The sequence below is a fragment of the Theobroma umbraticum genome, unplaced genomic scaffold (assembly GCF_002168275.2).
Source record: "Theobroma umbraticum cultivar Fairchild unplaced genomic scaffold, ASM216827v3 scaffold_30.0, whole genome shotgun sequence".
Classification (NCBI taxonomy): Eukaryota; Viridiplantae; Streptophyta; class Magnoliopsida; order Malvales; family Malvaceae; genus Theobroma; species Theobroma umbraticum.
The window spans coordinates 3,277,095-3,304,027 of record NW_018397254.1 but is presented as its reverse complement, the minus strand read 5'-3'; the positions used below and the strand labels follow the sequence as shown (position 1 = coordinate 3,304,027).

The window sequence follows — 26,933 nt, the reverse complement described above, 5'->3', positions numbered from 1 at the left end:
GCATTTTCTTGTTGGGTCTTTAGAGCTACAAGGATTTCTTAGTCGTATGAAATATAGGTATTTTTAGAATAAAAAGAAAAGAGAAAATAGGAGATTATCTGTTAATTATCTTTGGCTAAGTTTCTCTAACTCTGTTCAATTTATACACGCACATCGACAACACCCAACAGAAACTCAAACAAGCAGGGAAAAGTGCATACAGTTACTCAATCTGAAGCCATGGGAACCGGAATTCCAATAGAGACTATAAAAATGGTTTTAATCAAATAACTCTCTTGAGGGTAACTCATGGCTATTAGTTAGAAAGACTAGTACAGCTCTAGTCATGAGCCTAATGATGCAGCTAGGAGTCATGAAAAGGTGTGTTTAATGATGAGTTCACTACTTGACAGATCGAAGAATGCTTCGATTATAGTAGAACCAAATTCATTCGTGGTTTTCGATCCATGGATTCCAACTGCGACGGGTTTGGTCAGAAGCTTAACCCCTTGCTTCCAATATCTGTGGTCTGAACCAACATGCAACAAAACCCTTGATCAATATGGTGAGATGACAAGAGTTCTCTAATGATCGTTTATGGTAAAATTTTAGACACAAATGTAAATACCATGCAAAATACATTACACTTTTCAAATAGGGCCAATAAAGAATTACAACTATACCCGGCCTGCTTGATACTACAATAGAATTCTCAGCATCCATCACCCAATCCATCCACAGAACAAATCCATGACATAAACCATGTTCAGTGAATTGAGCCTTGAAGAAAGACGAAGAATTAGTTGCAAGGATACAAGAAAATCATTAATAGTTTTTGAACTAGTATAGGCTTCTTTTTTCATTTTGGGGAGGGGGGGAAGTTGTACCTGTGCTTTTCCATAACATGAAGTTATTGGTTTTAAGAAATCAAACTCTAAGATGGTAAATATCTCACTTAGCTCCTGAACACATTTAATGCAGTTGTATTAGCAACAACACCATAATTTTCATTCTTAAATCAATTGTATATACATCAATTACCTTAATCTCACCACACTGCCAGACAGAGAAAGGAAGACAGGGACTCTCTTTCGGTGCTGGTAATTCACCACATGCCCCTAATGTAGTATTTACTACAGAATGGTCAAAGCCTTCAACTTCACCTAAGCAACAGCGACTATTCCAAAGATCCTGTACAAGAGGTTAACGGGACTGAATTTGTAGCCATGTCATAGCCATGTCATACTTGTATAAATCACATAAAAGAGGGTAAATTCCTTCTAATGTTTCTTTATTTCTTTATTCATTTTTCCTTTTATCAATGAAGGAGTCTTAGGGAAGCATTTGATAAAGTGAAAATACCAACTTACCGGGAGAGACATAGCACAAGCCTTCAGTATTCCTTTACAAGGCATTATCAATGCATCCTCTGAAAGGACAGGATCAAGCAACGTACGGTCCCTCCTAAATCCAGACCAAAAGGGAGGAAGCAGATAAATGGAGAGCGAATGGCTAATAAAAACATAAATATTGATCTTTAAACAAGCTGACTTACGGAATCTATGATAAGAAGGGAGGAGAACATACCAAAATCGCAGATTCTGCCATGGAAGCATTCCTTCATTTGCATAATAGTACGGTTCTCCAATTAACAGGTCCACCTGTGAAAGAAGACATGATCTCAATTTGTTTGAATTGTTTATATAATTGAGTATTGGAACATTAAATCTCATCATCAGAACATATTCAAGCAGAATAGGATTGATTTGATGATGCTCAAACAAAGATCATTGACAACTGCTAAATAATAGAAAACTGCATATGACAATAGGATTTGACGCATTAGAAAGTTTGCATCTTAAGAACCAGCTCTTTGACTCATTCTCTTATTTTCTAACGAGACAAGTGAAATTAAAGGAAAAAAAAGGGGGTCCAAAGAACACATATAAAGCAGAGTGATATGCTTTTTTATTTTTACTTCTCTTTGATAGAAGCAGAGTTATATTCAAGAAGAATGTGATGCTGCCAAGCAAGCCAAAGCAGAAGCAGGACAAAAGTTACCTTCTTCCCATGGGTATCAAGCATGGGCAAACTTGCTTTCCACTGTTCAGGAACTTCTACACGATCCATAGAAAAACCATTTGCCTTAGCAACAGTTTCCACATATTTGGCACCCTTGTCTCTCAACCCAGGAAACAATGATATTACATGTGATGTTTTTGAAAGATTTGCAGCAAGAAGTGTTAAAAAAATGCTATCATCCGAAACAACACATAATGGGTTAACTCTTCCCTGCAACTGCAACAATAGAGTTTACAATTAAAACCATGCAAAAACAAAAGGTACAGATAGGGCAAAAAGAAGAAGAAAATTGGTGGAAAAGAAAATTAATATTGACTGTTACTCAAGAAATTTTCAAATCATCCATAACCGTTAGAATGCAGCTGTAAATAAAGATGTTAGAAAAAGACAAACATTGAGAGGAGAGAGCTTACAGCTTTTCTTACTGCTGCCAACATGGACAATCGCCATTCACTGTCTCCACAAGTTGCAATTCTTTCTGGTGACACTAACAGCTGAAAATCCCCAATTCTTTGGTCATACTCCCTTATGTCAGTTTGAGGGCCTTGGACATTGAGATTATATGAGACACTAGTCTCTTCATGAGTAGCTTCCAAAAGAACTTCTTCTCCCTCTGATAGAGGCATACCTTTCCCTCGAAGGAACCAGACACACTGTTTCCAGTGGTCACACCAATTCCGATTTCCTAATGAAGCATCAGACAAGAATTACTCCATAAACTCAGAGAATAATTTCTATTTGGTTAGGGATTGTGGAACATCATCAGAACAGGAAAATGATTTGAGCAGAACTCTGATCCCATCTACAGGGCTCACATCATTAGAATATAACCATAAGAAAAGCATTATGCCAATTCCCGCTGAGTTATTTGACTTTAAAGAATGTCAAGAGTAGATAGACCATAATGTGATCAAACAGCTATGCGCAAACAATTGTGGACCTGACTCACCTATTTTAGCTGGTGAACTTATCCAGCTCGGAGCAGTGGAATAAAAGACTGTTCCTTCACGATCAAGTTGAAGAATCCACCTGCAAACAAACACATAGAGTTTATTGAAAACCTCTAGAAAAGAAACTTCTGGCACAAATCTTGCATATATAAAAATAATTACCATGAAACTACAGCATGAATGCTACCAGTATCTGTCATCTTGATTCGCACCTTAGTCTTCCCATGGCTGTCTGGCCGTTGCCAAAAGTCAAATTCAAATATTTTGAACGGTTCTGAGAGCTGAATGAATTCTAAATTAAGTAGGAATTAAACTGCTGGGACTTTCTTGGAAGGCTGTAAAACAGTGTGTAATGTAATGAGATTACCAGTTTTATTTCTTTCCTTATAGCATCACAATGCATTGGATGCTGCTGCGATTTGAAATGTATAATAGTCTCCAAGCCTGTAGGAACAAGATGAATACCATCTGATGCTTTTGCTTCACTACCAAATAAATCATGAAGCTTCCACAAGTATGGACTTTCAACTAGCTGAAGTATCAGGAAAGAAAATACAAAAATGCTCAAAAAAAAAAAAAGTCAAGATTCTGAAGCCCTTCAACCTAACTAATAGACTAATGGTTCAAAATAAAGATGAAGACCTGGCCATAAGTAACAGCTCGGTAGGGCACTGTTAGTGGATTTTCCACCAAGAGCTTGTCATGTGCATGTTGCAGAGTTGGAATCAGCCCTTCCCCCAATAACTCTGAGTCCAATATCTCACTAACCTGCACTTACATTATCAGAAAACAAGCATTAACCTTAGAAAATAAGCAATTAAACCACAACTTTCCATTTGTCAACAGCCAAAACGCAAACTTGAACATTTTTAAAAATACGATTATAAGAGCCAAAGCAAATGTAGGATTAATGATTTGACACTCACGAGGACATCAGCACGAGAAGGAATATCAACACCAACTTCGAGTTCATCAGAACGCTTATTAATAAGATTGATATTTTTTCCAATACCATTTCGATGCAATACTTTCCTCATCAACTTCGCCATTGGAAGATAAGATTCACATGCTGTTGCCCTTCCGTTTAATCCCATGGCTCGTGCAGCCATCATTGACAACAGCCCAGTTCCCGCACTGCACAATATTATCAATGGCCAATTCAAGATATAATTATTCAAAATTACTTCCTTTTGCTCGTTAGATTTAGATACAAATAATCAACGAACAACTTTTAACGATTAAAATTTAAACTTCTGCGAATACTAAACCATATAAAGATGAAAATAAATATAAAAAAGAAAGTGGCTAAAGTAACAGGCGAAGCCTAAAAAGTTATACTGTTTATTATTGAATTTGAAGAGTTACCCGATGTCGAGCACGTGGCAAGGTTTGGTTACAGTTTTGTCAATGGCTAAACGGAAGGCTTTGTTCCGGTAAGAATCGTTGAGCATGTCGAGATACGACGTCGAAGCTAAAAGTGGTTCCTTGGAACATTCTGGGAGTTCGTCGCTGTCTTGGATGACGACCCACTCTGAGTTTCCAGTGAGTGGGTCGAGTTTGAGTTGGAAGACTCGCTGGGGAGAGTAGGAACTCATGGCTCGAGGTAAGGGTGCTTTGAAGTGAAGGAATGAGTTGAGGATCAAAGTCAAACGAGTTGATGGGCGACGGGAGATGGAGGGAATTAGGGTTCTGTAGATGAGAGCGTTCATGCGAATGAAGTGGAAAGAGCATTTAGCGAATGGCGGTGCTTTGCTGCTAGTATGTTTTTCTCTGTCCGGCCATGGCAAACTAATTTATTGACTAAAGGCTAAAATTAACAAATCTTTCAAAATTAAAAAGAAAAAGACTAAAATGGAAATTGTTGACTCAAAAATGCAAAGGAAAGAAAGAGGAAATCATGTAATAATAAGAGATAAACGCTCCGTATTGGTCCTTTTTGCGAAAACGCAAAGATTAGATAATACGAGATCGTTTCGCAAAGGGTGTAGCGTGATTAGTTATTAGGGATTGGGAAATTCTCAAACTGGGGGTAAAATGGCGGGAGCGACCTCACCTTCTCAACCATGCATCTTCTGTCAAATTGCTCGCGGTTCCACCTCCACTCCTCTCCTTCACTCTGTGCGTTCTTCTCTCTTCGTCTTTATATCCTCTGTTTGGTTACCAAGTTAATTCCACGATCGTCTTCTCTTCAACCAGCAACCAAACAGAATTTCCTGGATATTACGTTCTAATTAAATCTGTTTTTGTTCTCAGGATGATAAGGTCGTTGCATTTCAAGACATCAAACCTTCTGCTTTGAGGTTTCCCAAATTTCTCTTATATTGAAAAAGTTATTAAATTTATTGAAATTTGAAACGTTTTTAATATAAAATTGCCATGGGCGCAACGAAATCCTATAGTAAATCGGAAATTTATTGAAATGTTTTATAGGCATTACTTGGTGATTCCTGTGGAGCATATTCCCACTGTTAGAGATCTTCAAAGAAGAAATGAAGACTACGGTTTGGGTAAAATTCCCCCTTCTCCTTTTCTTCTTTCATTTTTAGTTTTGCCTTAGCTAAGTTTGTGTTATTGCTGTAATGCTGTTATTCTCCAGTAAGTCATATGTTAAATGTGGGGCAAACTTTGTTACGCAGAGATGTACCTCAATCAAATCAATACAGGTATTGCTTCTAACAAAGGAAAGAACTTTGCTAAATAGATCTTCTTTCAGATACTATATTATAAGTGTTGATCAATGTTGAATAGTCCTTATGGCCTTTCAGTACCGGACTTTATGGTTGTTGTCTGTTTATTGCTGCATAATATGTTACTTAAACCTCTTTATAAACAGTCATATTTTATGTGTCACAAGTTGTGTCCTTTTCCACCTGCCTAACTCTATGCATTAATTTTATATAGGTATTACCTCTATATGCAGTGGATAGTGCAGAATGAGGGTGTAAAATATGGAAAAACTAGCCTTTTCCCTGTTGAAACCATTCTTTAAACTAGCATGCTATGGTTGACAACATGTGAAAATGCTATAAGAATCAGAATTCAATTTCCCCCCTGAAAGCCATGAAGATATTGAAAATTGTATGGTTTCTGTTCTGATGCTCATTGTTGTTTGATTAGTTTTACATTCACTTCGTTGTTGCCAAAATGTACCTCGGAATCGATGATATTTTCCTGCATGAGTTGGGTGGTGAAGTAGCTAAATCTTACCTTTTGGGATGGGTGAGGGCAGAGTATCAAGGACATGAGTCTTACTTTGCTTATTAGAATTTATTTGAAACTTGGTAGATAATACCCTTCTCTTCAATTTCAAATGTGCTTGTGAATCATAGCACTATCATATATAATAAAGGATTGAATGAATGTAAAGTAGCTTTGGGAAGTTGCATAAGTCTAGAATGAAGTGGGTCATGGCCTCATGGGTTAGCTGAAGTCAACTTTTTATTCGAGAAAATTTTTTTTTCTCTCAGAATTTTGTTATTTGAAAGAAGGTTTATCATCTGATCCTCTTGCTCCTTTTGGGTTTTGGCAGATTTGGTTTTCATCAGCCTCCATTGAACAGTGTTGACCATCTCCACCTCCACTGTTTGGCTCTTCCCTTCGTACCTAGGTAGTTGTTTGGCAGTTAGTGAATTCCTCTGCTTATTTATTTTTCTTTTTATTTTACCTTGATATTTTCCAACAAGGTTGAAAAGGCTTGAAGTACATATTTTAATTCTTAAAGAATTTGAACAGATGGAAACATGTAAAATATTTGTCTTTGGGATCACTTGGTGGGTTTATTGAAGCTGAGAAGTTGTTGGAGAAGATAAAACCTTTCTCACCAATTCCTTCATAGGTGCAATTGGATCACAGTTGGATTTCTCTCATATTGAACTATAGATTTTTTGTTCTTTTGCCTGTATGTCTGTAAGTTCTGTAACGATTCATTGTTGTCTGTTCAAGATAAGTAATGACCTTATCAGCTTATTCTTTGTAAGTTCTACTAAGAATTGTTGTTATATCTGATAAGAGTTGTCACAATTAATAAGTTTACATAAACCTTTTAAGATGCATTTTCATAAAAATTGCAGATCTTTTCTTTTGTCAATAGTGCATTCTAGATGTGGCTATGTGCATGTCTCTTTTGAAGCTGCAATTTATGGTGCTTAGCATAATCAATGCTCTTATTTGTACTTTTATTTCAGTTCGCATTGTTTGAGACTAATGGTAAATTTGTGTCTGGTACACAAGGGGTGTGAAGTTTATGGGGTCTTGTCAGCATCTGAGATTAGAAGTAGAATTTCGGTATTGGTGACCTAGCCCTGATCCTCTGTTAATCATTTTGACATTTTTTTAGCGTGGTCATAATATGCTGTATGTAATAAAAAAATAGAAGTTTTGCTGGTTAATATTGCAACCTATAGTCAATGTTGCTACCTGCTAGAGGGTGAGTTTTTTTTGGTTGGTGAGTATCAGAAGTTACAGCTCTTGACAGATTTGACATCCATCGAGCAATTCTCAAACATGATTATTTAAATTCTACTATCATAAACACAATATTGAACACAATACTTGTAAAGTACTGTTGCTCAAAAGTTTCAACTTAATACTTAGTGACCGCCATATATAAGGAGAGTCTGCCCATTGTATGCAGTTCTATTTGGCTTTGAATTTGTCAGTAAGGCCTATGAAAACAATTTTGGCAGTTGCTTGAATATCTAATGTAAGACAGTAGCGGAGAAAATTGGATTTTTTTTTTCTTTTAAGATTGGGAATAATTTTGTAAGATATTACTTGTTACAAACATATAACTGGATTCATGTGATAGCAGATAAATGTCAATATTGGTTGCATCTTGTGCCTAGAATATGTTGTTCTTGGGCATTAATATCTTTGGGAGGGTTATCTGAGGATACTGCAGTACAAAAGTCAGAGATTAAATGTGATTAATGTGACTAACTCTCATTGTTTTTCCCTCTCTGAAAGCCACTTTTGTGAACCTTAAGATCAAACACAGCACAATCTGCTCACATGCATCTTGTGCAAAGAGAATGGAGACAGCTTGCAGAGCTTTTAAAGTGGTCTTATTCATCGTTTAATACTTTGTACAGTCTTGACTGGAAACTCAAGAGTTATCTGGTTGGTGAAATGATGGCAAAAGCAGCCTTACTTTCCAGCCTGGGGAGTGAAATCGAGTTGATGGAAGTAAATTAGTGTAAAGAATGAAGGAACCCAACCCAACATTGTCAAGCTTCTTACTGCCTAAGCGTTTGAAGAAAATCTAGTGCAACGTGATGTGAGTATTTCCATACATCAACCTGTCGAAGTGGGAGTCTTGAGAAGGTAAAGCTCTCAAATCTGGGCTCATAAGATTGAGAAAGGTACCAAAAGCAAGCAAAGCAGGTATGCGAGGATTCAGATACAGAAATGAGTAAGAGAAAACAAGCTCATACTAATAAATGAATTAGCTGGATTTTGCTATTGCTTTTGAATTCCCTTAGCTTTCTATGAAGTTTGACTTTGCAGAGGACCACATGTTTTATGTTTTGGACTTCAAAATACTCTTAATGTTGCGGCATGAATTGCAGTCGGCTGGTTGTTTGCTAATCCTTATTCTTATCTGTCAATTGAATTCTCACCAGACAGAATGTGACCAAACCTCATTCTATCATTGAGATAGGTATACCATCCATTAGGTAAAACATTCATCAGACGGCCACGCTTAACAAATTCGAATCCCCCAATAGGGTTGTCAATCAGTGTTAAGCTATTAATGTTTTGTCAGACTAGAAATAAAAGAGAGAACATTAAAAATGGTTTCATTATCATTGAAAGGAAAAAATCTCTTTTTGTAATGTTGTGATGTTTGGTGACCCTTGTGTAGCTGGCTCCCGCAATACCTCCGAAAAAGACTTCGGAGTAGAACGTTAACGGCGCCAACTTTTTCTTCCTAAAAGCACGGCAGCCATGATTTTGAGGGGAGGCATGGCTGAGAAAAAGAAATCATGATCGAGCCTGGTTTGGGTTTTTAAGCTTGTGGGTTCCGGAGTACAGCTATATTATTCGTTTATGAACAAATTGTAATGGACCCCTTTGTTTGCTTGTCGCCTTGGCGCTAGGCAACCATTACAAGAACAGGTCGCTGTTTTGAGTTCCCCCATTTCTTTCCTCCACCACGAAAGGAGTTGGCCATTGTAAGGATTTGGGTTTGCTTCTGGCTTGGTAGCTTCCTCGTATTTATTGATGATGTACAAAGCATTAAAAAGGGCGAATAGCATTTGTGATTTGGTATACGCGGATTTAAGGTTCGGCTCCTATTCGTAGCTTGGGGCCCCATTTTGCATATTGTCACGTTGTTAGGGCAATGCGGCTACGCCGACGCGTGGCTCACAGGAATCTAACTAAGGCATATAACTAGGGCTCTTTTGCTGTAAGTCTGAAGCTGTACCAAAAGTAATAAAAATAATAACAAAGCTCGGCCTTGCCCTGAAAAGAAACTAATCCTTGGGACCCAGGTGGCTTTGGCCCATTTTTGAACTGCCACTTTGGCAGGCACAGAACCTTCTGAAAAAGCCAGCTCACATTGCTACGTGTCTTGAGCTAGACGCTTTTGTTTTGGGTTAGATCATACGAAACGGCAGGTGATAGGTCAATTTTTCCCTTGGATTTATTTGATGGCTGATCATGAGCATGGAATTTATGCCATGAAGCAAACCCATTCTCGATGTCTCCAGCGTGAACGGTGATGGTCAACATCAGTCTTCACTCAGGAAGATTAGTTTTTGGTCTGTTAATCCTTCCCTCAAAAGTATACGTTTCATTGATGGTTAAATTTAGTTACATGTGTATTTTTGGCCCATCTATTTCATTCAAGAGATTTATTGTGAGAATTATTCCTTGAGTGCTCTTGTCATTGCACCCCCAAAAAAAAAAAAATCAAAATGCATTGTGTTTCTACCTATTCACATGCAATGAAACAATAAAGGGTATGAAGCAATTTGACAAGTACTTTCTTTCAACATTAACATTGGTTTTTTCACAAAAATTTTTTTTATAGATTTTCAAATCATTTTCAAAACCCGTGTAAGCATATTTGCTTAGGAATTTAATTGTACATCATAAAAATAAGAACTAAAAATCTCTTGGTCTCCTCAACTTCATGGACTGTTCTGCCCGTCCGTGAAGTAAAATGTCAAAAGATTTTTAATTAGAGGCAAATCGAGACATAAAATCAAGGTGAAAATCTAGGTGGATGGATTCAATGGTAGTGGAACAAGATACATGCACGATGTTTCATAGTCACAAGAGTAGGAGACAAACAAAAAGTAATGCCCAAACATCATCTCAAAGGGTTCCCAAATTTCACAGCCTAAAGTTGGAACAATCGAAGGACTTCCCCTATTTTTCTCTTGTCGCAATAATGGATTACTTGACTCTCTCTCTCTCTCAATAGCAGAATCATCACAACAAATCTTTCATTTGTTTTCCTTCAAGACAAGAGGAAGAGAGCTCTTTCTTTTGTTTCCTTGAGGATGAAAAAAAAATTATTGTCCTAGGTAGGTCCCTGAATACCAGAAACATGCTAAGTTTCACTTGCAACATTATTTCATCAATTATTGGATTGGGGTTTTCAACTTGATTAGTTTTACCCCTTTTTTCAACTTAATTGGACTTGTATACTTTGTTTATTTATTGCCATAGACCAAGCAAGGAGGCCCAAAACTCTCAAAGTCACTTTCCAGTTTCAGATATGGTGTAAAAAAGAAAAAAAAAATTGCAAATTTGCCACAGTACGAAACTGAGAAATGAAAATTCTTATCCAGAGAGTCCGGTATTACTTTTTGCAGAGAATACAACCACTGCTGGCTGGATATATAAAGAAAATGACAAAGGGCTCATAAAGTGCTCTGTTTTTCTTGCCTCTATTGGGTATTTGATTTGCCATCATTTAAAACTACTTCAATGTATTTGGTGCTTCTTCCCAAGTTATTCAGGTTTAATGCTGCAGGAACTAAGGCTGCCTCAGGCAATTACAAGTCAGCCAACGCAATAAAAAGGGTCCCAATTAAGAATATAAGAATTTAATTTTTTTAAAAAAAAGGATCTTAATTTTGGAGTCTACTTAGTACAGCAACTTTGAATTTGACTCAAAAGGAGTCCAGCAATGCAAAATACAGATTGAACTTTGACTCTTCAGCATTTTGACCTTGGGTTATTTGTTTGCTTTGCTTAGAATTACCTTCATTTTTGCATTTTGCTGTGTATCATGCATTAAAATATGAATCACACTGTTCAAGCAATAATTTAATGTGAAATGGACAATCATGCAAGTAACACTCCATTTTAATTCATAAAAATAACTCTCTGTTCAAGAGAATTGACAAAAAATGCATTCCCCATAAAATATTAGGGCAATGAACATGTTAGCACCAAGTGAAAAAGCCACTTGGTAATTCATGGATTCCTATCCTCCTCCTTCAAATTACATCACCATCTGCATTAGTTGGAGGCAAGAACAATGCTTAATTGGGAAAAGAAAGTTAAACCATTATCACAGCTCTGTCTTTACTCAAATGCAATGGAACCTCTTTATGTTATATCCTGACAGGCAATACTCTAATTTACATGACAATGATGCTTACATCCCAAATCTCTTTCCCCATCTCTACTAATATGGACTAGCTATTATATATTACATATTTATATTCGTGCATATGAAAATTTGATATATTAACAAAAAAGAGAAAAAAACAATACAATTATTCAACAATTTTGTCCATAGTAGTATTTTGAAATTTTCAAGTGTCCCATCCAGTAGAATTTTTAGTGGACCATCGAGATTTCAGAAGTAACAGTTGAAAGTGAAATTTTGAATAGCTGTTTAATGTTCTGTTTTGCCCCTTTCCTTGTAAGATGTAATAAACATGTAACCGCGCCTAAAGATGTAGTTACCTCTAATCTAATCCTGTTTTAACTCTAGTGTGCCTGCCCAAGGAAATAGTAGCAGACTAGTAGTACTAATTCCCAGCCAGCTTTCATTAAAATCCCCTGTTATCACCTGCTCATAAAACTTTGTAGGCATTGACGTGAAAATGAAAAAGAAAAAAAGGGTTGATAACACCCTTCCCCAAATCATCCCTCCCACCATCCTACCAACAAACCCGAACCTTCCCTCTCTTCCCCACCCAACCCCTTATAAACGTCACCCTTCACTTAACCAAAATTCAAATCCTCTCGCTCCTTCTCTGACTTCCTCCGTTTCTTACATAAGCCAAACGCCAAGCAAAAGGACTCTGCTTTTGCTCTGTTTTCTACAATTCTAAAGTCATGGCAACTTTCCTTTGCTTGCTATACTTGTTACTATTTTCAACATGCTGGCTTACAATTTCAATGTCAGAAATGGTTCTTCTTCCTTTAACACATTCACTCTCCAAAACCCAATTCACCACCCCACACCACACTCCTCAAACCACCTCAGCCCGCTCGGCCGCCCGCTTCCACGAACGCAACCACCGCCACAAACAAGTGTCAGTCCCTCTTTCCCCTGCAGTGACACACTCTCTCCTTCACTCTCGGCTCCCCTTCTTCCCTGCTATTTCCCTTTACCTTGACACAGGCAGCGACCTTGTTTGGCTTCCTTGTTCTCCATTCGAATGCATTCTCTGCGAATCAAAACCACCACTCTCTCCTGCTCTAAACCTCTCCTCCTCTGCCACCGCCGTCCCATGCAAATCCATCGCCTGCTCCGCGGCTCACTCCTCCCTCCCTTCCTCCGACCTTTGCGCAATTGCACGTTGCCCCTCGACTCCATCGAAACCTCGGATTGCAACTCCTTCCCTTGCCCTCCTTTTTACTATGCATACTGACGGTAGCTAATCGCCCGTCTCTTTTAAGACTCCTTAACTCTCCCAAACTCTCTCTCTATCCCAAACTTTATTTTTGGATGTGCCCACACTGCATTGGGCGAACCAGTTGGTGTAGCCGGGTTCGGGTTGGCCGGCTCTCTTTGCCAGCTCAACTTTCCTCTGTGTCTCCTCAACTTGGTAACAGATTTCCTACTGTTTAGTTTCTCATTCGTTCGATTCTGACAAATAAGGCGACCAAGTCCGCTGATTCTTGGTCGGCACAGGAAAAAGAAAAAAAGTTTGGAATGAAAATGTTGAGTTTGTTTACACGGACATGCTTTCCAACCCAAAACATCCTTATTTTTATTCTGTGGGTTGGAGGAATCTCTGTAGGGAAAAGAATATTCCGGCGCCGGGGAATTTGAAGAGGGTTGATAGGAGAGGGAGTGGAGGATGGTGGTGGATTCAGGGACAACTTTTACGATGTTGCCGGCGAGTTTTACGACTCGGTTGTGACTGAGTTTGATCACCGCGTTGGACGAGTTTACCAGAGGGCGAGTGAGGTGGAAGAGACAACAGGGCTGAGTCCATGTTATTACTATGACAAAGTAGCCAAAGTTCCTGTGATTAGTTTGCATTTTGTGGGGAACGGATCAAGTGTGGTGTTACCCAGGAGGAATTATTTTTACGAGTTTCTGGACGGTGGTGATGGCATTAGGAAGAGGAGGAATGTGGGGTGTTTGATGTTGATGAACGGTGGTGATGAGAAGGAGTTGAGTGGTGGGCCAGGCGCTACTCTTGGCAACTATCAGCAGCAAGGTTTTGAGGTGGTTTATGATTTGGAGAAAAGGAAGGTTGGATTTGCAAGGAGAAAGTGTTCCTCTCTGTGGGATAGCTTGAAAAATTAAGTTAGATTTTGGGTAAAAATTAAAATTCTGTGTTTTTATTTCATGTTGTGGGTTTTTACTTTCTACTCCTTGGGGCTTACCTGCACTTCAATTTTTGCTTTATGGACTCTACCAATCCTGTATATCTAAATGTTAATACCTTCATGTCAAGTATGAGGTGGATAATGAGTAAAGCAAATATTGAAGTGTAGAGAAGAGAAAAAAAAAATGTAGAAGTTTGTGTATATTGGAATTGAAAATAAACTTGGCTTCTCTTTTGCTAAGTGTTTGGTGGGATTTGCGTGCCCAAGTTGGTGGGTCAGTGAATAAGTCCAGAAATAGTTTGCGTATCCTGTTAACTGATCAGACATCACAGTGAAGATCCTGATCCTGCAGGAAGAAATGTTGCCCAAAGCCTCTCTTCCCTTCTCTCGTCGAAATGTTCTGAGTGGAGAGTTGGTGGGTGAAAAGTGTCATATCCAATTTGGTTAAGATTTTGAGCAATGGCTGGAAGATCTATGTAACTGATCCATGATCATGGTACATTGGAACACTGACCCCAAAGGCCAAAACTATTAAGATTGGGTAGGGGACGCCATAACTACTTCAATAAAGATGTTTTCCTTCTCATTGGTTAGATTTTTCTCAAGAGGCTTGGGATATTTTTACCAAATTCAGCTGGTCCTTGCTGTGCTTTAAGTTTGATTCTTGGAAATCAATTAAGTGGACCATCCATTGATCCTTATCTAGACTGCAGCTGCATAGCAAAATCCAAATGGGATAGGCTGCCACTGATTCAAGAAAAGATTTGCCTATGTCCTCCAGAGATCTCAAAGGAGGATCAGCACATAGTGGCAAAACCCAACAAAAAAATAAAAAATCTTTGGCAGATGATTTAGCTGGTTTTGGATTTTGGTGCATGGAGTCCACTAAGTGGCTTTCAATTTCTTTTTTGAGTTTGGATCCAATTATTTTTGCGCAATATGCATATCTATTGTCTTCTTGATGTATTTTTAATTTTTTTCTTTCTTTCTGAGTTTAGTAATCCATCTTAAATTGATGTCATGATGGAGATAGTTTTATATTGTAGTAAAGAAAAATTGAAGAATGATTGACTTTCGAGTATAGTATGCATACTTTAAATCATACAATAAAAGCAATTAATCATTGTAAAAAAAAAAAATTAGAGACTAATGATTACTTGTCATATATATTTGAAAAACTTATTTTTCCTTAAAAATTGTTGCTACTAATGGGGTTGGTGTAGAAGGCACCAATTATTTTTCCCCAAACTTGGGACCTTTCGGTACCACGATCTTCCAAGCTCATCATGGCGTACCCCTTCAGCCAAGAAATGAATAAAGTGGCCTTGGCAGGAATACATCTCAATCTTCTCTCTAACAACTCTCCCCATAATGCTCTGTATATTGACGTTGCTTTTCTACGTTTTATCCTACTTACCTCAAAAATTTCACGACCCATGGTTGGACCTAATCTCAATTTCAATCACTCGCATCTCCTGAAAATCTCTTGCTACATCAAACTCTTAGCACAGTTGAAAGAAACAAAGGAAGAGGTCGGCACATTCAGTGGGCTAGTGGTAAACCATCGTGTCAAATTTTTGGCTGATCTTAAGACAAAACCACAATTATTGAATGGTAATCGGTATTATTAGTCGCGAAACTATTTTGTCACTCGTTCCGAAACGTCTGTCCGATGTCTGATGCCCTTGGGCTGGGATGAGTGCCCACCCAAAAGTCAAGGGGCAGTGGACCAAAGTACTGGGTCCGCTCAGTCATGCAAACCAGCTGTCCCCCATTGAACCTCCATTCCTGACTAAAACAGAAGAACTTGGCTTCTTCTACTTGTAGAGACCCGACCTTTCTTTAATCTTTTTCTATCGAAACAAGCTTCAAGCTAAACCACCCTTTGTTCCCTTAATCATATCGTTTTTGTAGGTGAGAAGTTCTTTGGGCACTAAATGATGTGATTAATGAGTTGTAGATGTGGATAGCTTTTAAGTTTAAGTGTTTTGACTTGCTGAGTCATCACCGTCGCTTTTATTCACACGTGGCAAAAACGACAGCGACGCCGCCGCGAACCTTTTTGTCGGGACAATGACGTCAACTTTTTTTTTAATAAATATGCTGCTCGATATGCGAAGAGAGTAAAAGGGTGCCTGAGAGTGTGGACAGGACACAGCTAGCTGTCGCCATACGTGTGCTTCTAGATGTTTCTCCACGTGTGGGCGTCCACAGCATTTAAGGTTCTTTGCTTTCCTGACAGCCCAAACGTGAGCAAAATCTTGTGTTGTATTACAAGGACACCATACCGTAATTGCTCTTAATCCAGTAAATATACATTGGAAAGCTAGTATTATATTTCTAATCCGTTCATTGTACTTATCCAAATCTCGTAATCTTCTGACTTTATACACGATAAGCATCACTATCACAAACTCAAATCTCCCATACAACAAGTAAAAAGATTAAGTAATCATTATTTTACATTTTGACTGAAACTATGCAAGTCATTTAGGTGGTTGACTAGGTCTAGATTACTACTATTTCAGAATGTACATTGACCCTGCCCATGTCCTAGGATGTCTTACATTATTGCTTTGTAGTATCAAGTTTTCAAGAGTAGTTTGTCCTGGAAGATGTAAACAAGGGAAACAGAGATGGGGGAAAACAACCAAGAGGAATGGGAGGAACAACCAAATCTTGAACAAGAATATCTTGCGTGCCTGTCTCAGCTGTCAGCTGTGTCTGATCTTTGGGACTTTTGACCTTTGAAAGTAGTTAGTTTTAGAAAATCAAGATTGGGCTATCTTTCTGCACTTGCACGGATTACAGAAAAAAGAAAGAATGTGAAGATGCATGTAGTTCAACGTTTTCAGAGACTTGGATTCCTTAGCTTTGGTCATTTACAATGTGACTTGACGGGGAAGCGATCTGGCTGAGATTTGTATCTTTTTCTTAAACATAATTTCCTAGGCTTAGAAAAAAAGGAAACAGAAAATCGTCATTCGCATTTTGTCCTTTTCAAGTGGGTTTTCTGGAGAGGAATGGGGCTCAAAGTCATAAGTCCAATTCGCTAATTAACGCACCCAAATTCAATGGAACTGAACCAGGCTGTAATCCAACATTGGGCCTAAACCCCTTCCTCAGTCCTGCTCTGGGTTTATGTTTTGGTAAGTTTTAGCTGAAGGAGACTTACTGTTTCTGGGTGTTTGCCCACTTTGAGAGGAAACTAATATACCAAAAGAATCAGTTGCGCAAAACATAGAATCACTTGCTTTTACGCTGCTAAGACTCCTTGTCAATTAAGTTAATTCACAGATACTATTACACAAAGTATCACATTCCATTCCTCAGCAGTTGTTTCCATAACTCTCCTTTTTTAGGTGAAATCATGTTTCATGTCCTCTGCTCACTCTTTTAATGTTGGCTATATGGAACAACTTTGTATGATGCTGCTTTCTTCTGTTCATTTTCTTTTTCTTAAGCAAATGGTTTTATTCTCTTGAAATCTTGGTCATCAATTTTGGCATTACTTTTAATTTGATCCTCAATAACTTTTGAATGAGAGAAGGCTTCAACTCTTCTGTCTCCTTGCAGGACCTCAAAGGAAACGTCGTTTTTTATGTAACTTCAAATGTTACATTCAGGCCTTGTGTTAATGAGTTAAAGACGTCCAGTTTTTGTTTGTAATTAAGAAACCTGCCAAGACAGAGGATGTAGAACATTGATCATTGTTCAATTACATTTTGTAATTACGGCAGGTGAGAAATTATTAATTTGTTAATAAGTTGGAATTTTTTGCTTTTGAAGTCTTTGTTTTGAGTAGAATCAATTGTCGATCAGAGTGCATATGCATAAATCAAATGAGAAATATAGGGAAATAGTTATAGACAAAGGCGGTGGTGAAAGTGAGGACTCTCCAACCCGAGAGACATCTCAGTTTCAAAAGCGGATGGGCAAGCCTATCCATCCGCCGATTGAAAACCATTTCCTTCTTCCTCCTTCTCAACGACAGAAACCATCTTCATCAACGACTTCATCAGGCCTTAAGTCCATGCTATCATATCCACTCAAGGTTCGTGATTCGTTGAAGAGAATTGGGAAGAGCAAAAGCATGGAACTAATCCTTGAAGGAACTCATGATCCAAAAGATGAACAAATAGTTCAGTCTTTCCGAGAACTACTCTTCCTCGAGGGTCAGTTACCAGCAAGGCACAATGACTATCATACACTTTTGCGGTAAGTTAATGTCAATGCATGAATGTCTTCTAAATGTCTCCGTATTTTATGATATGTCCTTGTATTGCACCAATATGGAGCTTTTCTAATGGTCTTAGGTTTCTAAGAATGAGAGATTTTGATCTGTCAAAAGCAAAAGAAATGTTTCTGAAATATCTTCAGTGGCGCAAGGACCATGGTGTTGATGCAATCCAAAGGGTAAATAAAGTTCAAACTAAATCCTACCTTTTTTTCTGCAAGAAATTTTAACACAATATTGACAGGCTAATGACCACCTTGGTTGCTTGCTGTCTGCAACTGCATCAAATCATCCGTCCTTTACTTTTGATGCCAGTTCCTGCGAGTCTATTTATCCATGCATCTCTTTAACTTTAAAATGCTTCACAAATTTAATGCACTGCATAACATATTATTAAATACTTGGTGGAAGATTTGTTTATATTGATGTTTTGCTGATTGAATCCCTGTCTAACACTTAATATTCTCCTTTGTCTTGTCGCATAAATCCAGGAATTTAAGTTTGTTGAGCTTACAGAGGTGAAGAAATGCTATCCTCATGGATTCCATGGTGTAGATCGAAGTGGTAGACCAGTATACATTGAACGGATTGGGTTGGTAGACCTGAATGCATTACTACAAGTATCCAATATAGACAGATTTGTTAAGTATCATGTATCAGAACAAGAGAAAACACTAAATTTGAGATTTCCCGCATGCTCACTCGCAGCCAAGAGGCATATAGCATCTACCACAAGTATCTTAGATGTGAAGGGAGTTGTAAGCATCTCTTCCCCTCTTTCCCCCATTTTGTATCTTTCAAGGGAGAGACTTGAAAGCCTTTATATACTTTTCTTGCTAAAGAGTTTTACTTGTCTGTAATCGTGTCAAGTTATATCATAGTATTATCCAGCCTAGTTGATAATTAATCTAAATTTATTGGAATGTTGTCTCTTCCAAGGGAATGTCTAATTTCTCAAAGCCTGCACGATATCTCTTCATGGAAATTCAGAAGATTGACAGCAATTACTACCCAGAGGTAAGTGCAATTCCATTTTATTTTCATTAGTTTAGATTGATAAACTGAGGAGATGTTGAGAATGGTTATTAACTGGTGAGCAATGCTTTCAAGCAACAATTTGTTGACTTATTCCAGAGGGTCGGATCAGGATGCATACTGCTCATGGCTAATTGCTAGGCATTAATGATGATCACCATTAGAGGATACAGAAGGGAATATCAGTGCCAGAAATTATTTGAGGCAATCAGTCCTGATCTCTTTGTTTTTTTCCTCTCACTCAGAAGGAAAAAGTAGGCAAATCTTAGTTCATTAATTTCTTCACAGTAGAAATTCCCTTCATGATGCAGAAACAACTAATGCTTGCAATTATACTCAAGAATGAGTCATAGCTCAGGACCTGTATGTTCACTCACGTTAGTAGGGTAATTTTGGTCAATGACATTCTTGCAGACTCTAAACCGACTCTTCATTATCAATGCTGGATCTGGGTTCCGGATGCTGTGGAAGGTAATCAAGGCCTTTCTGGATGCACGAACCTTGGCAAAAATTCATGTAAGGATTCTAGCAGTCCATTTCCTTTCTTGTATAAGGTGGCACCCAAGTAGTACGTAACCACGTATAAGTGATTTCCTTGTTAAAGAAGGCACATGTTTACTTTCAGTAAATGACATTGATGTTTCAGGTGCTGGGATATAACTACCTTAGTAACCTGATTGAAGTTATTGATCCAAGGTAATCTGTCATTCTCAGGTCTATGTATTAACTAGCAAAAATGGCAGTTGATGTGTGTTTAATGTGTATATATGTATTTATGCATATGAGTCACTAAATATTATCATTCAATTCACAGTAATTTGCCGACATTTCTCGGTGGAAACTGTACATGTGCTGACTATGGGGGTTGCTTGTTAAGTGATAAAGGACCCTGGAACAATCCAGAAATTAAAGAGATGCTTCAGGTAAACTCCTTCTTGGTAGAAGATATTGCTTGTAAGTTTCTGGCTTGAAGAAATAACATGAACATGATTTCACACATTCACTAGTATGTCATCCTTAATTTTTCATTTAATTTATTACAGGCAGTGTGTGCAACAGAAGAGGCCAATTATGAAGGAAACGGTGACCTAGCTTCAGAAGATGCTTTGTTGCCTGATGTGGTAATCATCCTTAATTTATATTCTTTCAGCTCATTGCCGATTCTCATCAGCTTCATGGTGTAATTTGTTCAAGATTTAATGATTTATCTTTTACAATGTGGATGTTGTCTAGTGTCCATAAGATATTTGCTCAGGATTTACAGCAATCTTTTCCATGATGTGGGAGTGGGATAGTGTAAAGAACACCAATATGATAGAAGGTATCATGCATATATATTGATGCTGACTCTAATTAATCAACGTCTTCCATAATGCTGCTTGACATCTTAAGCCTTTCACCTGGTGATTTTCTTGAAACCATGCACCTCCTTCATCTTCTCTTTGGAGATAAAAGTCTCTCATTTACATAAAAAAGAGAAAGCCTTCTGAATGTGAGCATTACTGGATCAGATCTTTCCAACTTATCCTCTGAATGCTTGACGAGAATGGATATGACCACTATTACATGCTTGATATAAGCATTGCGCAAACTTCTTTTTATTTATTTACGAGCTTTTGCTTGCTCTAGACTCAAAAAAGTGAAGCGAGACAGTTTCTGCAGTATCATGTTTTTTTTTTACCCTAAAACAGATATCAAATTTTCATTTAATGCATTCTGGTTGCAATTAGCTGCATGGATTCAGAGCTATTGCAACTGCATAACATTGCAAATATCAGAATGTTTATAAGTCATTTTATCATTAATTCGTACTACAGCTCCCCCTTCCCCTCCATTTCTGTCTCGTTCCCTTCATGCGGTCAATTGATCAAGGCTTAATTTGAACCAACACAGGATAATGGTGAAAATAACGAAAACTTGAGAAATGGGGAAAGGGCAATGAGCGATAGGCTTGCACCACAAAAAATCATGGCACTGGAAGCCGCACTTGCAGACACCAATAATGTAAGTACAATTGCACCTCTTGTCTCTGAGATGAATTCTATGCAATTATTTTGATGATCTTTGTGGCACAGAAAATCGATGCATTGGAAGCGGCACTTGAGGACACCAAGATGGTGAGTCTCAACAAGTTTTATGCTTCCCTTGTGACTGGCATTCCAAATCAGTTCATTTTATTAGTACTCTTTTCTTTATTCACACTTCACAGGTCTTGAAAGGGCTTGGACAGCATATTAAAGATCTGAGGGTTTGAACTTGCTGGCATGTATGACTAAGCTGAAGTTAATTAATGAATTGTTCCCTTTTGTTTTCCACTGAAACTTCCCTTGAATGATGATACATCTGGTTTTTATTGCAGAAATTGTTGCTTAAAGAGTAAAGGTACATGATAAAGGTTCAGGGGCTCTCCCATAAGTCTGTTTACCAGAAAAGCCTGTTCCACTCTTTCTATTGGCAATTAAATGTTCGCCAAATCCCTTTTTTTTAAGCTTGATAAATATGATTTGAAGTGTTCCTATTGTTGTTTTCTTCTTCACTGTGCTTACATTTTAACCTTGTAAATGTGATACTGTCATGCAAGGTATCTCATTCTCTGATTCACCTTCTTGTTATTGTTTGCCCAGATGCCCTGGAAGCAGATGAATATATATGCACATCAAGTTGAGAAGCAAACTGTCATTTTAAAGGTTTTCGTTTCTGACCAGACTTACCTGGTGGTTCTTCCCTTGGTTCTTCAATGCTTAAGCACAGTTCAAGAAACAACTCAAATCCACCGTATACCGAACGGGGATTGGATGATTATGAAAGTATATAACTGTATCAATGTGGTCTGGAACTCTGGATCTAGCAATGCAAAATTCATTGTGCATATTTCAAAGTCTATGTCAGTCTATCTATGTTTCCTGTTTCGGAAGTCAAGCAAGCAGATGACTTAATTCTTTTTCAAAATTTTCCCCATTATCATGGCCATAGTTGAGAAGTTTAAGATATGAACCTTGGGCTGTGAGACACCACCCATCGCAATGCCATTAGTCTGCGAAAGTAGAACTTAGGGATGGTTGGAATCATTGCCTTCCAACCAAGAGGAACTAAAATCTAATAATTGAACTCAAAATGAGTTCTTTTAGGTCCCCATTGGTGATTAGATACAGCTACCTTTGAGGTCACCCATATGATTACTGAAATGGAAGCTGGTCCATTTGAAGGTTGGTGGAAGTTGCAATGATCTCTTCTAACTTTCTTCCACCAAATATGGAGGCCTTTTACATTCCAGCTCCAAGTACAAAACAGTTTACTTTCTTTATTTTCAGCCACATAGTGTTGAATTCAATCTAAAAATTGATTGGGACGTAGCATTTAAAAAGATAAAAAAGTGAAATCACACACCAAAACCCTCTGCTGGGAAGATTGGGCAGCATCTAGCTAGGGATGACAATGAAGATGTGACACAGGTTGCCTGAGAAAGCTGCAATTATGGACAATTGCGAAGGGCCTTATCATGCCTTAGGGGACCCTTGCTGTTGTAAAGGCTAAAACCAGTAGCCTTTTCAAGGCCGAACTCAGAAATCTTTGGCCCAACTCTTTTAATATTGATAATAAAAGCGCACACCCACCAATCACATTCCAAGATTTTCAGTTGAATCTCGGACAGGATGAGAAAAAAAGGAAAGGAAGATAAGTTTCACAGGAAAACTTTTTGCCGGTAATTCCCTAATTTCCTTCTTATAAAGTTTTTTGTTTGTTTTCCCACATTTATGTGCAGACCTAAAACCCTTTTAAGCCTAACTCCATCCAATTTCAAATCCACCGTAAGTTTAAAAGCAACTTGCCTAATTCTTAAGATTTCTGTTAGGTTCATGGAAAATGACGTTAACGGCTGTGTAATTCACAAATGTAAAGCACTGTTAATTGGCAGGAATTCACTCTCCAAATAATTTATTACAAACTAAAAGTAAAAAAAAAATATTAGAAGAAAATAAATAATTAAAGCAATTAATAATGCTAAAAAGGAGGGGCAGTGCTTTCCTTTCCCTCTTATATTGTTTTACACAATCGAGTCAGGAGTGGGCGGATTCCATAAACAAGGTGAGAGATTAGAGACAGAGATCAGATTCCTTTTGCACCCTTTTCTTCTTCGACGCACGTTCACCATTCCTTTCTTCTTCCTCGCACGTTCGCTATTTTCCCTCTTTCTCTCTCTCTTTTGGAAAATAAATCTAGAAAGCATACAAATATTACAATTGCACAGAAAGAAACGCCAAAAGGCATCATTGTGGTTTTTTTTTTTTTCTCTCGATCTCCCCCCCCCCCCCCCCCCAAATCTTGTTTTTGAAAAATTAACGCACGTTTCCCAAAAGGGGAAATTACCAACTCATTCCTCTTACCCTTCAGATCCTTCGAAAGCGATTCCTAGGTTTTACATCGTTAAAGCCATTGCTTCGAAATGAGCACGGGCGACCTTCTCAGCATTGAACCGCTGGAGCTCAAGTTTCCTTGTAAGTTTCTTTTTCTTCCCATTTTCTCGCGGATCTGCGGCTTCTGTTTATCTAGGGTTTGTTTTGATTTGTTTGTTGTTGTGGTTTTGGTAAATAGTTGAGCTGAGGAAGCAGATCTCGTGTTCTCTTCTATTGTCGAATAAAACTGATAATTATGTTGCTTTCAAGGTATTCTTCATCAATTTCGAATTTTTCAATCAATGTTGTTATATTTACTTTGTATTTTTTATATATTGTTTATCATAATTTCCCTGCTCTTTTTGGTAATGCGACGCCGTAATGCTGTGTTTGGTTGCAGAGTAAAATCAGGAATGCAGAATTAACAAAAATATTTTGAACCTGAAAAGAAAGCAATACGTTATATTGAATCTTAATGTTTAAATCTTAAATAGAAATTGTTGATTTTCTTTGGCCTAATTGATTCGTTTTCAGGTGAAAACAACAAATCCAAAGAAGTACTGTGTTCGTCCCAACACGGGCATCGTCTTGCCTCGATCCACATGCGATGTTATAGGTACACTAGATCTATTTACTTCCGGTTTATGTCTTATTTAATGTTGGTTTTGGGATAATTTCTAAAGGAATCGTTGGTTTTGATTTAGTTACCATGCAAGCGCAAAAAGAGGCACCACCTGATCCGCAATGCAAGGACAAATTTCTCCTTCAGAGTGTAAAAGTAAATGATGGTGCAACCGTGAAGGATATAACTGCGGAAATGGTATCTAACTGTTTATGTTACCTGGTATTATCTACTATTTTGATGGTTAAGATGTGCAGTTAATGATTTATGGGAATCTTCATTTCTAGTTTAACAAGGAAGCTGGGCATGTGGTTGAGGAGTGCAAGTTGAGAGTGGTTTATGTTTCTCCACCTCAACCTCCTTCACCTGTTCCAGAAGGGTCAGAAGAAGGGTCATCACCAAGAGGTTCTGTTTCAGACAACGGGCATGTAAATGCTGCTGAGTTTGCTAATGTGAGAACTTTGCTGCAAGTGTTTTCGTTATTTCTTCTCTTGTTCCCTGTTCTTTATTGCTTCAAATGCTAATAGTAGTGTTTGTTGCTGAATGCAAGGCTGCAAGAGCATTTTCTGAGCAGCTTGAATCTCAAGATAAATCTTCTGAGGTAAAATTTGACTTCTTTATATTCTTTTTCACTGTGTGCTGTTGCATATGCATGATTGAGTTTACTATATATTGATGTTAGTCATTTATTTTGGTTGGAGTCTGGACATAGCAAGGTCCATATTTTCAGAAAAGATGTCTGCACTAACTTGCTCAGTTGCTCTTCCATTAATTGAATGCTGGGGGTAAAAGGATGATTTAGAGTCTAATTATATTGCTTTAGAAAATTTTAGTTCTAATTGGTCAGACAAAAATCTGTAGAGCTACTAGATATCTTGCTGAGTTTGTGAGTCTAAAGCTGTGATTCATTGGTCCATAGGGCTCCACATTTGTCTTAAGATAGGTACCTCATCAATCAGGGGAGCATTCCGCTATTTAAAGACTTTTGGGTGTACTGGAGCCAATTGAAGCAGTCACGTCATTTGAGCTTGCTTTGGTTGACTGAGGGTGTAGGATTCAACATAAAGTCAACCAGCCCATACCGTGATGTTGGCATGTTATACTTGTTTGATGATGTGACAATAGCTAATCTATGAGATGAGTGAAAATTAATTGAATACTGGCATGGTTTTGTTAGATTTAGAATGTCATCATTCGCATGGTGCCACGATGATGGAAAATTGGGTGAGATGACTTTTATTTTTAACGGAGGTTGCTTCATGTAGCATTAGGAATAGTTTATCTTGATTAGCTTAATTAATGGCCAAAAAGAAGCCCACCGGTAAGTAATCATATGCTGACCTTATATTGCTATTGCCTTTCTTAAAGACCTAAAAAAGAATCACTGCACAATGGTACCCACAACTCCATCTACTATTAATTTGTCATTTTTATGGTGAGACTAATATTCCATAAGTTAGGGAAAGGGAGAGTCTATGTCGAAAGGTATGTATGACAAATTTGTCTCCTATGCAAGTTGGCTTCACCAAATTCAGTGTCAATTAAGATATGTTTGCACTCAGGAGGAAACTGCTGTTTTCCTTTGAACGCTTCTGGCAGTCTTTACTCCTTGTTCATGTGCATATACAGCCAGCTTTTTGCAGCAGTGAGGGCTGCAGCTCTGTTTATCATTGACACGCGTTGCATGTGATATTGATGCATGGCAAGTATAATAACTCTCAATAATACTTTCTATAATTGCAGGCAAGAGCTCTTATATCAAAGCTGACTGAGGAAAAAAATAATGCAATTCAACAAAATAACAAGCTACGCCAGGAACTGGTGAGGCGGATAGATTGACTTTACCTTGTGGATTATAATTATTGTTATTATAACATGTAGAGTAGTATCATCTGTTCTACCCTTCCTCAGTTTCTTCTCAAATGATGCTTGCATATATATACAATAATGAGCTCTTTGGATTTTGCTTGACATGGTTATTTTGATATTTTCCCCTGCCCTTTACTTTTGCTGCAAATGACCAAGCCAGTAAATTCATTAACCCTTTATGTTTTGAAGGCTTATCCTCTCTTTATAATTGCTTTTAAGTCATTGAAATTTTTGAGTCAACATTAATCTCTTTTCCTTGTTTTCTTCTTAAATCGTGTATAATTTTGTTTTGCTTTTACGTCTCAGACCTCAGCATGAAACCTACTCTTCCCCTATTTCACAAAACAGATGCCATCTTCTTTCTAGTGACTACCTTTTACTTGGTGCCCATGAGATGCAGTAGGAAACTGAGAAATATTTTGTCTGTCACTGATATATATGTGCTTTTGATTTACCTGTCTCCCCACTGTCTATTCTTTTCTTTCAATCTCTGGGCCCTGGAAGCTTCTTACATGTAAAGACTACAAATGTGTAGGAACTCTTGAGGCGCCAAGGCAGCAAAAGCAGTGGTGGTGTGTCATTCATGTTTGTCATCTTCGTCGGCTTGCTTGGCATAATTATGGGATATCTCATGAAGAAGTCATAAGCAACTGTGTCCTATCCTCTTCCATATATTTTTCCTCTGCTTTCCTTCGTCTGGAGAAGTTGGTGAAGGAAAAGGCGAGAAAAAATTGATGGGTTTGGGCCGGTGCTTCTGTTAATTGTTTAGCTTTGTGGAATTAGCAAAAAAACTTGTTTAAGGGTGGATCTCTAGTTGCTAGTGGCACTTTTATTAACATGCATTCTTTTTTTAACTTAAAAGGAGTGAACGTGTCAGCTTCTTCCTTTTTTTCACCCCATCTTTCTTTTAGGGTTCAATTGGAGAGACTCGATAATGGTAATACCAGAAACTGTTAATGACTCTACACAGCTTTGTTCACATAAAATCAAGACTCAACTGGTCCTTTTTG

At 37.9% G+C, this 26,933-nt stretch overlaps 5 protein-coding genes across 16 annotated transcripts; 4 read left to right on the top strand and 1 right to left on the bottom strand.

The window, feature by feature from the left end:
* Positions 1-100: 100 nt before the first annotated feature.
* Positions 101-5,204, bottom strand: PRMT7 (protein arginine methyltransferase 7). Its single transcript, XM_021428454.2, has 15 exons — positions 5,065-5,204; positions 4,377-4,781; positions 3,938-4,145; positions 3,654-3,779; positions 3,379-3,543; positions 3,174-3,292; positions 3,011-3,090; positions 2,475-2,746; positions 2,041-2,277; positions 1,567-1,640; positions 1,350-1,443; positions 1,021-1,170; positions 867-941; positions 663-759; positions 101-508 (listed from the first exon to the last, which is right to left on the bottom strand). Exons 2-15 carry the CDS (start codon positions 4,718-4,720, stop codon positions 351-353), a joined length of 2,199 nt encoding a protein of 732 aa, XP_021284129.1. The 5' UTR covers positions 4,721-4,781; positions 5,065-5,204; the 3' UTR covers positions 101-350.
* On the top strand, positions 4,879-7,098 carry HINT4 (histidine triad nucleotide-binding 4). 4 transcript variants are annotated; one of them, XR_016351645.1, is made up of 7 exons: positions 4,879-5,129; positions 5,265-5,311; positions 5,442-5,518; positions 5,648-5,674; positions 5,913-6,089; positions 6,541-6,618; positions 6,744-6,801. XR_016351645.1 is itself a non-coding variant. In XM_021428673.2 (6 exons), the coding sequence occupies exons 1-6, from the start codon at positions 5,046-5,048 to the stop codon at positions 6,844-6,846; spliced, it is 456 nt and encodes a 151-aa protein (XP_021284348.1). In that variant the 5' UTR covers positions 4,899-5,045; the 3' UTR covers positions 6,847-7,098. The 4 variants fall into 4 exon arrangements, 1 of the variants encoding a protein (XP_021284348.1); XR_016351643.1 differs by having other exon boundaries at positions 4,882-5,129; positions 5,608-5,674; XR_016351644.1 differs by lacking the exon at positions 5,913-6,089 and having other exon boundaries at positions 4,884-5,129; positions 6,744-7,098.
* Positions 7,099-12,079: 4,981 nt separating this feature from the next.
* LOC110416520 (Eukaryotic aspartyl protease family protein) lies at positions 12,080-14,006 on the top strand. The gene is given in 10 exon segments (XM_021428560.2): positions 12,080-12,541; positions 12,543-12,577; positions 12,580-12,789; positions 12,792-12,980; positions 12,983-13,042; positions 13,045-13,074; positions 13,077-13,137; positions 13,139-13,287; positions 13,290-13,331; positions 13,334-14,006. Coding segments are annotated over 10 exon segments (1,410 nt in total). The 5' UTR covers positions 12,080-12,317; the 3' UTR covers positions 13,744-14,006.
* Positions 14,007-16,838: 2,832 nt separating this feature from the next.
* LOC110417049 (Sec14p-like phosphatidylinositol transfer family protein) lies at positions 16,839-22,018 on the top strand. Of its 7 annotated transcripts, none has more exons than XM_021429247.1 (14): positions 16,839-16,915; positions 17,343-17,984; positions 18,083-18,182; positions 18,495-18,761; positions 18,943-19,020; positions 19,453-19,554; positions 19,685-19,734; positions 19,853-19,961; positions 20,082-20,159; positions 20,932-21,042; positions 21,114-21,155; positions 21,248-21,304; positions 21,398-21,420; positions 21,663-22,018. In XM_021429247.1, the coding sequence occupies exons 2-12, from the start codon at positions 17,596-17,598 to the stop codon at positions 21,290-21,292; spliced, it is 1,371 nt and encodes a 456-aa protein (XP_021284922.1). In that variant the 5' UTR covers positions 16,839-16,915; positions 17,343-17,595; the 3' UTR covers positions 21,293-21,304; positions 21,398-21,420; positions 21,663-22,018. The 7 variants fall into 7 exon arrangements, 6 of the variants coding, with proteins under 6 accessions (XP_021284922.1, XP_021284914.1, XP_021284930.1 ...); XM_021429239.1 differs by lacking the exon at positions 16,839-16,915 and adding an exon at positions 17,111-17,189; XM_021429255.1 differs by lacking the exon at positions 16,839-16,915 and adding an exon at positions 17,113-17,128.
* A 704-nt stretch (positions 22,019-22,722) lies between these two features.
* LOC110410815 (vesicle-associated protein 1-2-like) lies at positions 22,723-26,909 on the top strand. 3 transcript variants are annotated; one of them, XM_021420896.2, is made up of 9 exons: positions 22,723-22,741; positions 23,431-23,534; positions 23,632-23,702; positions 23,967-24,048; positions 24,137-24,252; positions 24,342-24,506; positions 24,605-24,655; positions 25,798-25,875; positions 26,459-26,909. In XM_021420896.2, the coding sequence occupies exons 2-9, from the start codon at positions 23,483-23,485 to the stop codon at positions 26,567-26,569; spliced, it is 726 nt and encodes a 241-aa protein (XP_021276571.1). In that variant the 5' UTR covers positions 22,723-22,741; positions 23,431-23,482; the 3' UTR covers positions 26,570-26,909. The 3 variants fall into 3 exon arrangements, with proteins under 3 accessions (XP_021276571.1, XP_021276411.1, XP_021276493.1); XM_021420818.2 differs by lacking the exon at positions 22,723-22,741 and adding an exon at positions 23,080-23,124; XM_021420736.2 differs by lacking the exon at positions 22,723-22,741 and having other exon boundaries at positions 23,074-23,534.
* The last annotated feature ends 24 nt before the right edge of the window (positions 26,910-26,933 follow it).

What these genes read in the sequence shown, in the direction of transcription:
- PRMT7 (XM_021428454.2), bottom strand. Translation starts at nt 4,720, where the DNA reads ATGAACGCTCTCATCTACAGAACCCTAATTCCCTCCATCTCCCGTCGC. An exon ending in TAAGGAAAGAAATAAAACTG is followed by an intron (nt 3,293 to 3,378) that starts GTAATCTCATTA and finishes GAATTCATTCAG; the next exon opens with CTCTCAGAACCGTTCAAAAT. An exon ending in CATGTTATGGAAAAGCACAG is followed by an intron (nt 760 to 866) that starts GTACAACTTCCC and finishes TCTTTCTTCAAG; the next exon opens with GCTCAATTCACTGAACATGG.
- HINT4 (XM_021428673.2), top strand. Translation starts at nt 5,046, where the DNA reads ATGGCGGGAGCGACCTCACCTTCTCAACCATGCATCTTCTGTCAAATT. An exon ending in CCACTCCTCTCCTTCACTCT is followed by an intron (nt 5,130 to 5,264) that starts GTGCGTTCTTCT and finishes TTTTGTTCTCAG; the next exon opens with GATGATAAGGTCGTTGCATT. An exon ending in CCTCAATCAAATCAATACAG is followed by an intron (nt 5,675 to 6,540) that starts GTATTGCTTCTA and finishes GGGTTTTGGCAG; the next exon opens with ATTTGGTTTTCATCAGCCTC.
- LOC110417049 (XM_021429247.1), top strand. Translation starts at nt 17,596, where the DNA reads ATGCATAAATCAAATGAGAAATATAGGGAAATAGTTATAGACAAAGGC. An exon ending in GAACCTTGGCAAAAATTCAT is followed by an intron (nt 19,555 to 19,684) that starts GTAAGGATTCTA and finishes TTGATGTTTCAG; the next exon opens with GTGCTGGGATATAACTACCT. An exon ending in ATTGAAGTTATTGATCCAAG is followed by an intron (nt 19,735 to 19,852) that starts GTAATCTGTCAT and finishes TTCAATTCACAG; the next exon opens with TAATTTGCCGACATTTCTCG.
- LOC110410815 (XM_021420896.2), top strand. Translation starts at nt 23,483, where the DNA reads ATGAGCACGGGCGACCTTCTCAGCATTGAACCGCTGGAGCTCAAGTTT. An exon ending in ATGCTGCTGAGTTTGCTAAT is followed by an intron (nt 24,507 to 24,604) that starts GTGAGAACTTTG and finishes GCTGAATGCAAG; the next exon opens with GCTGCAAGAGCATTTTCTGA. An exon ending in CTCAAGATAAATCTTCTGAG is followed by an intron (nt 24,656 to 25,797) that starts GTAAAATTTGAC and finishes CTATAATTGCAG; the next exon opens with GCAAGAGCTCTTATATCAAA.